The sequence below is a fragment of the Mus caroli genome, chromosome 19 (genome assembly GCF_900094665.2).
Source record: "Mus caroli chromosome 19, CAROLI_EIJ_v1.1, whole genome shotgun sequence".
Lineage (NCBI taxonomy): Eukaryota > Metazoa > Chordata > Mammalia > Rodentia > Muridae > Mus > Mus caroli.
In genome coordinates this window covers 50543659-50551310 of record NC_034588.1, presented here as the reverse complement: position 1 = coordinate 50551310, position 7652 = coordinate 50543659, and the positions used below count along the sequence as shown (strand labels likewise).

The window sequence follows — 7652 nt, the reverse complement described above, 5'->3', positions numbered from 1 at the left end:
TAGTCCACAGCCAAACGAAGACCAGAAGGCAGGCTTCTCGATCCCTCATCTCCCTCCTTTCCAACAGGCCATTCCCTTGTCTGTATCAAACTCTAAACCCCTGGATCTCTGTCAATTGAAGTGGTCGATGCTATGTCCAGCCTGAACTCTGGCGCTTGTAACTGTCCAGTGTTGTGGCCTGGCTACCGTTACAGAGACCTTTACTGAGGTGGGGTTCTTTGCGTCCCAGTCTCCCAGGTCCACTTGAAGATGGTCAGAACCCAGGGTAAGGTACTGAGGGCAAGCTGGTAACCAACCAGCCCTGACTCTGGAGAAAACAGTCCCCCGGATTCCTGGATAAGAAAGACAATTCTTTTAACAGATATCCTACGTGGAGCCAGGAGCTGCCCTTGCCACCCCTAAGAACAGACTGTTGAAATCTGCTGGGGGGTGGGGGGGCAGCCCCGGCACTTCTTTCTTGGTTCCTCTTGAGGCAAACAGAATCTGCGGTAGGGATAGATGGTGACAGACAGAGTCCAGGGGAGGAGAGGGTTCGGTGAAGCAAGCCCAGGAGGATACATAACTAGCCAGCTCTCAGGATCTCTGGTTAGGCAGCATGGCTCTGAAGAGGCTGAGGCTGCATCTGGGCTCTCAAGGGCTGATTGAATTAAGTCATGGAGACAGAAACATCTGGACCCTGTTATTACCCTCTCACCTGAATCCTTAAGCAAAGCCTTGGAGGAGAGGGCATGCTACTGTCCAGACTAAGATGAGGGTCCTAAGCTCCCTAAAACTTATCCTCACAGCAAGGAAGCTGCAAGAAACAGCTGTGACTCTCAGGGACCATGGGGAGGGTAGATGGGGGGTCAATGTCCTAGATAAATGCTTTGAGGAATACACGTATTTGGGGGCATATAGACACTTTAGGGTGTGTGCATACGGTACACTGGATATATCTTGGTCTGGACCAAGCTTGGTCTGGACCAGATAGCCCACACATACACTGTGTGTGCAGTGCGCTTACATTCAGAGGAGTGTGAACAGCACAGACCTGGAAACTCTGGGGTTAGGAGCACCGACTTCACAGAGACGAAACAGAAAGCAATGACCTTATACACCTACTACCCCTAAGTAAGCCAGTTGCCTTCTGCACTGTTTCTTTACCTGTGAAATGGGAACAGCAATACGATTTACCTCATAGCGTTCTTGAAAAGATTAAAGAAGGGAAGGCATTGAATAGGCAAACTGTCTCACGTGAATGATAGTGCGTCAGTGCTCGGGTGTTCAAAGACAGTGTACAAAGTGTGTATTATCAGGTAATCCCAGAGTTCCAAGACTTGAAAACTCAATTACTAGACAGGAGGCCCACTTCATTCATGTTTATTTCACATTTGATCTGTAAACTTTTATTAAAAAAAAAAAATCCACCGTCACGAGCAACAAGTGCTGACATTTAGTTTTTCTCTCGTGAAAATCAGATCACAGGCCTTCCACAGTCTGCCTAAAATAAGTAGAAACCAGGTTGTAAACACGAAGTCTCCGCCTACTCCCTGACTTTGGCAATTCATTAGTCACATGATCTTAGCCAGGAAAGCAAGGGGAGGTAACACTTTGATACCCAAGAGCTCTTGGGGCTGGCTCCGTACAGTGTGGCAGCCCATTTGTCTCCTCACACTGTTTACCTTGGCAAATTGTATCGGGTTGGTTTCTTCCACATAATTTCCCCTCCTGGGTGTCTAAAAACAGCAGCTAAAAGATTCCCCTTAGTCAGCACTTTCTGGGGGAGGGGCGGCGCACAGACAAGATAGAAACATACACACTCTTCTTCAAGCCCCAGAAGAGGGGAGAAGGGAAGAAAAGTCAGTTCTAACGTGAGTTACTGGGGCAAGCGCTGCCTCAGCGGATAATGGCTTTATACACAGGGCTGATGCAAGGCAGAAGGTTCATCTCCTTCTGCCTTGGTCCATCGCTGTAATATTTACATAGGAAAAGGCAATTATGCAGTTAGGCACAGGGGAAAATGAACAGAAATCCCTTCCCTGTCAGGAAATGTCAAAGCAGGTCTGTGTCCAGGGGACAGTCACCAGTTACTGCTGGAAAGCACTGAGAGCAACGTAATAACACTAGAAAGGGGCTTGCATTGCAAAGGAGCTTGGTCTGGACCAGATAGCCCACTGTCTGACTGGAGGGCATCTCCACAGCCATGATTCCAATATGCATCAAGGCCGACACTGAAGAACCCAAAGGACGCTATCAAAAATAATGTATATTTACAGTGGGGAGAAAGGAGGGCAGGCAGGACCGCCCTGAATGATATTTATTTATTTATTTATTTATTTATTTATTTATTTAAGGGAGGGGTGTGGGGGAGATAATTAGCCAGGACTAGAGGAAACCTTGGTCCATTAACCCTTTGGCAGCCATGTCCTCTCTAGTACTGTACTTGCTCTGAAGAGCTTGGGAGAGGCAGACTTGGGGATATGACAATATCATCAGGAAACCATACTGATCAGGGCTAGCCCACCAGGAAACTGGCTGTGGGCTGGGAACAACCACAACAACCAGCAAAAGGGCTCATGTGTCCCTCTCAGCCAGAACTTTACACATAGGAACAAAAGGTCTCAAAGGCCACGGAGCTCCCTCCAAACTGGGTAGGTCCGGGGTTTCAGAGTGCTAGGGGCTGCATGCGTAGACGCGCCCCTTCGAAGCCCAGGGCCTGCATCTGACCAGTGTCTGCACGCAGGGCACGGCCCATGCGCTCACACGATGCGTTTTCTGTCCCCACGGCAGAGGATCTTCTTGAAGGCGCGTCGGAAGTCATGGTTGAAGATGGTGTAGATAACAGGGTTCAGCGAGCTGTTGCAGTAGCCGAACCAGAAGAAGAAGTTGAAGAGCTGGCTGGGCACCGGGCAGCCGACCGCTATGAGCGTGTAGGTGAAAAAGAACGGAAACCAACACACCACGAACACGCCGATCACTACCGCCAGCACGAACGTGAAGCGTTTCTCCCGGTTTTGCCTCCCGCGCCAGCGCGACGCTTTGGCGCCCCCGCCGCGCTCCTCTCCGTGCCCAGACCCCGAAGCCCCCGGCCCCGCGGCCCCGGGCCCGCGCCGCGGCAGACTGTCCCCCGGCTTCACCTGGCTCGCCCGGGTCTTGCCCTTGGCTCGGGGGCCGCGGTCGGGTCTGCGGGGCCCCGGGGGCCGCTCGGCGTGCTCGGACGACGAACTCTCCTCTAGGTCCAGCGCATCCCCATCGCGGGGCCCGGCGGGCGCGGGCTCCCCAGGGGCACCGTTAAGCTGGGTGGGCAGCGGCTCCGCCTCGGCGCCCGTGGGACCCGCGCCGCGCTCCGGGCCCAGCCCGTTGGGCCTGCGATCGGCGCCCCCCGGCGGCGCGGAACAGGCGTCCGGACCCCGGCGGCTGGGAGGCACGCGGGTGCGACGCTTGGCGATCTGGTAAATACGCACGTAGACCAGGATCATGATGAGGCAAGGCGCGAAGAAGGAACCGATGGACGAGGAGATGACATACCACTTCTGGTCGTTGATCTTGCAGCTCGGCTCGGCCGGCTGCTGCCCGCCGCCAGCGCCCTTCTTCTCTATGGAGATGAGTGGCGGGAAGGAGATGACAGCCGAGATGACCCACACGGTGACAATGATGGCCTTGATGCGACGCGGCGTGCGCTTCAGGTTGTACTCGATGGCCTGCGTGATGGACCAGTAGCGGTCAAGGCTGATGGCGCACAGGTGCACTATGGACGACGTGCAAAAGAGCACGTCGAGAGCCAAATAGATCTCGCACCACACCTTACCAAAGTACCAGTAACCCATAACCTCGTTGGCCAAAGAAAAGGGAATGACCAGCGTGGCCACCAGGATGTCCGCTGAGGCCAGGGACACCAGGAAGAGGTTTTGGGGAGCTTTGAGCGCCCGACTGGTGAACACCGCGATAATAACCAACACGTTGCCAAACACTGTGAACAGCATGAGCAGGCCAGCCAGGCAAACCAGCGTCAGTGTCACCTGCAGGGAGTAAGGGGTGGCTCGGGTGCCGCCTCCGGGCGCTTCGGTCCCGTTCCAGCTGCTGTTGCCCGCATCCGGCTGCAGGGAGCCCATGGGCGCAAAGCTGCCCTCGGCCAGCGGCTGCTCCTGGCGGAACATGAACGCGGGTGCCGGTTCTCGTGGGCCTGCTGCCAGCTGCCTTCCGGCCCCGCGTCCGTGGGTCCTCCTCTTCCTCCGGTGCGCGGTTCGTCCCGCCGCGCCTCACATAAGGAAGAGGGCCGCAGGGAGCTCGGGCCCAAGCTGGGGACCGCTAGTGGTCCATGGACTGGAGCCCGCGAACTGGCACCGGTTCGTCCTTCCGACGCTCCGGGTGGGTGCTTTCTCTCTCCCAGCTCCTCAAACACAGCCAAGTTTTATTTCTAAGCGGCAGGATCGAGTAGGGCTCGCTGGTGGTTAGAGATTTTATTCTTCAAGAAAAGAGAAAAGAAATTATCGGTGGCCTGATTTGGAAAGATGTCAGAAATGTATACAAATGCATTTAGCTAGTCATCTATACCTTGACTCTTAAGCTGAGCGAAAGCAGCAAGTCTTACCCCAAGAGGCGGCGGAGGGGTGTTGGTGTGGGCTCAGAGTCCTAGGTCTGTCTTCTTATACCCTCGAAGAGATTTCCAACTCCGTCGCTACCCTCCAGGCGGGGTGGCGAGGGCTGGGCCGGACCTCCGGCGAAGGCGCGGACTCTGCCTCCTCTAGGAGCCCCACGGGACTTCCAAAGTTGTGCGCCCTGCTGGGGCTGGGACTCTGTACACAGAGCTCGGGGACGGCGGCGGCGGTGGGGTGAAGGGTGTGGGGGCCGCATGAAGCCGCACCCCCTCCACCACCACCTCGGTCCTCAGGGCCAAGCTAGGTGAGCGACCGGCTCTCCAGGAGCCGCGGCGGAGCCAAGGGTGGCTGCTAGCCGCGAGCTGGGTGGGCGCTGAGCGCCACAGACCCGGCGGGGGGCGGAGGGCCGCGTGAGTTTTCGCAGGAGCGCAGGACTTGGAGCTGGAGGCGCTGGGTGGCTGGGCGGTGTGCGCGGGCTGCTGGGCGTCTGCACGGAAGCGGGAGCCGAGGCTGCTCCGCTGCTCTACGCTGGACTGGTTTTATAGCCCCAGGATGAAGCCGGCGTTGCCGAGCAGCCGGCGTCAGCCCCCACGTGGGAAGTCGACCCTCCTCCGCCCCTCGCGCCTCCCCTCCTTAGGTCTTGAGCCCGCACCCGAGTCGGACCCCGGAGAGCGCTGCCTCTGGGACCGGCCTTTTGGAAAGACGGGTACAGGGAGCGAGGGGCTTTAAGAGGGAGCCTAAGGAGTGGGGAGCGGCCCCTGCTGGGAGTTGGCCGTTCGGCTACTAGCTGGCCCAGGAGACAGTAGCAGGCGCCCAGCGGTACACCGATCTAGCTGGGTTTTAGCAGGAGAGGGTGCCAGGGTGCTGGGACCCGAATTAGGAGATGCGGAGTGGCATAAGAGTCGCTGGCGAGCAGCCCCGCCCCAGGTCAAGCGCAGGTGCTTCTGGTGACTGGGACGAAAGGGATCCCGGAGAGGTAAGCGTGTGCGGGTTCCTACGGAACCACTGGAGCGGAATGGACCAGCATCCACGAGAGCAGACCAGGCCGGAGTTATCCATACTTAGGGAAGAGAAGGCCTCCTATCCTAGCAGCCGCCGAGCTGTCGGCGGGACTCTCAAGGCCTGGACTCTGCACTGCGCCCCTTTGAAAGGCGGTGGGGAAGGGTCCTGGAGGGGTAGGCCCTGAGCCATGACAGAACGAGAGCGCACTGACACCTGCTGGCCGCTGGTCGTCACGGCTGGAAAGCGACTTAAGGGCTCCAGGCTCCTCTGGAGTCCTTTCCTCCATTTTTCTCCTGTCTTGGGGGCAAATTTGGACTAAGCTTGGGGGGGGGGGGGCGGTAACAGATTTCAAACTGCACTATGTCATGGTGCAGAAATCTTCAGGTTGTATAGATCTACCTCTGATGAGAGTGAGGCTCGGAACCTTCTACAGATGTGAGAGTCCTGGATCTTCCTCTCTGCTTGCCCGGCTTTAAACTACTGGGAACCAATTAAGCATTTGTTGAGGCACAGCTATTTTATGAAGAGCGCCATGACATTATAGGTAGATGTAAGCCTTACTCACGCTGTTTTAATCAGTACCTACTGTGTGCACGAATTAAAGTATTACACTGAACTCCAAAAAATGTATAGGATTATTATTATGTGTTTGTCAAAAAGGGTTTTCTGTTTATGGAAATAGAAAGGTTAACTATCCTGACTTGGTCATTACATACTGTGTGTAATATTGAATTAACACACAGCATCTTACACATCTGTACAATTAAACGTGAAAGAAAAACATCTTGTTAGACTCTACCCCCGCTTACATGGCCTTTTCTCCTACACCCCCAATACACACAGACAGGTACACACATCTGCACAGCATCTGTCGGTGAAGGCAGGGTGCTAGCCAAGAAAGAAAGGGTGTTTTCCATGTTCTCTCTCGGGTGAGAATGGTAGGACCTTGGCAGTAGATGGCAAGGTTTCTAAGCATGCTGGATGTCCCACTCAGGCAGGAGTATCTGCCGCACCAGATACACTGTGCCATCCAAACTCTTTCTTCAGACGAGCAGCAGGAAGATCCTGGAGTCCCAGAGAGCACAGAATGTCAACAGGGTGCACACGAGACCTAAGAAAGCATCTGTCATACTTCAGAGATCACTACACCTAAATGTCACACTCAGTCATCCAAGCCAGGATCCAAGGTCCGAGCAGATCTGAGCCGATGTCTCCCTGGACATCAACGTGCAGGCTCGGGTCTGGCTGAGGAGTGCGGGCTACATAAATGACCCTGACCATCAGTCTCAACCCCGACTAGTCACTCAGTATTTGATGGTGCGAGTGAGTACATCTCAGATGTCTCATTTGAATTCAGCAGCTTTACCCCCCAATCCTTCCCTGGTGGACAGCCTCTGCTTCCAGGCATCATGGTAAGGAGTCCTCAGAGTCTCAAGAAAACCAAGATGGCTGACTGTCCCCTCTCTGTTGAGACTCTTATTCCCTGTCTTAACCCTCTGCTCCGAGCCTCTTGGCAGGAGCAGGGCCATTGCCAGTGTGTTCATTTGCAAAGGTGACTGAAAGTGGTGAGCAGGGTCTGTCTGAATTATGTGAAGATTTTTGAAAAGCCAATGAAAGCTACAAAGGAGCTCAAGTTGAGAACTGCAGCCCTGAATCTCAGATATGCAGTTTTAGAATGGTACCACTGACCTCACGGGAGCGGAGCTGAGGCAGATCATACATCGGATGTTGTCATTGATGGCCTGAGGGAGATTCACCTCTCGACTTACCCATGAAGGTCTATAGCTATTAGGAAAAAATAAAGAGCAAAATACCACTTCTTAGCACTGAACACAGGTCAGGCACAGCGCTAAGCAGTTTATAAGCTATATATTACTTTGTCTAAGCTTTTGCTTATATAATTGGGGAAATATAAGGTCAGCAAGGTTAAGTATACATTGCCAGCCATTTATTGGACCATGTTTCTTGAATGTAAGCCCAAGAAAATTTCCACCACCACCCCAGCAACTGGGAGGCTCTGTCTTCTGGACACTGGCAAAGGCCCATCCAGAGACTAAAGACAGATGTAGCTCA

At 54.5% G+C, this 7652-nt stretch overlaps 1 protein-coding gene across 2 annotated transcripts; it reads right to left on the bottom strand.

Annotated features, from left to right (window-relative positions):
• Positions 1–1358: 1358 nt before the first annotated feature.
• Positions 1359–5091, bottom strand: Adra2a (adrenoceptor alpha 2A). Of its 2 annotated transcripts, none has more exons than XM_021152409.1 (2): positions 4571–5091; positions 1359–4444 (listed from the first exon to the last, which is right to left on the bottom strand). In XM_021152409.1, the coding sequence occupies exon 2, from the start codon at positions 4134–4136 to the stop codon at positions 2739–2741; it is 1398 nt and encodes a 465-aa protein (XP_021008068.1). In that variant the 5' UTR covers positions 4137–4444; positions 4571–5091; the 3' UTR covers positions 1359–2738. The 2 variants fall into 2 exon arrangements, with proteins under 2 accessions (XP_021008068.1, XP_029328221.1); XM_029472361.1 differs by having other exon boundaries at positions 4534–5045.
• Between the last annotated feature and the right edge of the window lie 2561 nt (positions 5092–7652).

Excerpts from the sequence above, each read along its gene's own strand:
- Adra2a (XM_021152409.1), bottom strand. The coding sequence starts at position 4,136 with ATGTTCCGCCAGGAGCAGCCGCTGGCCGAGGGCAGCTTTGCGCCCATG.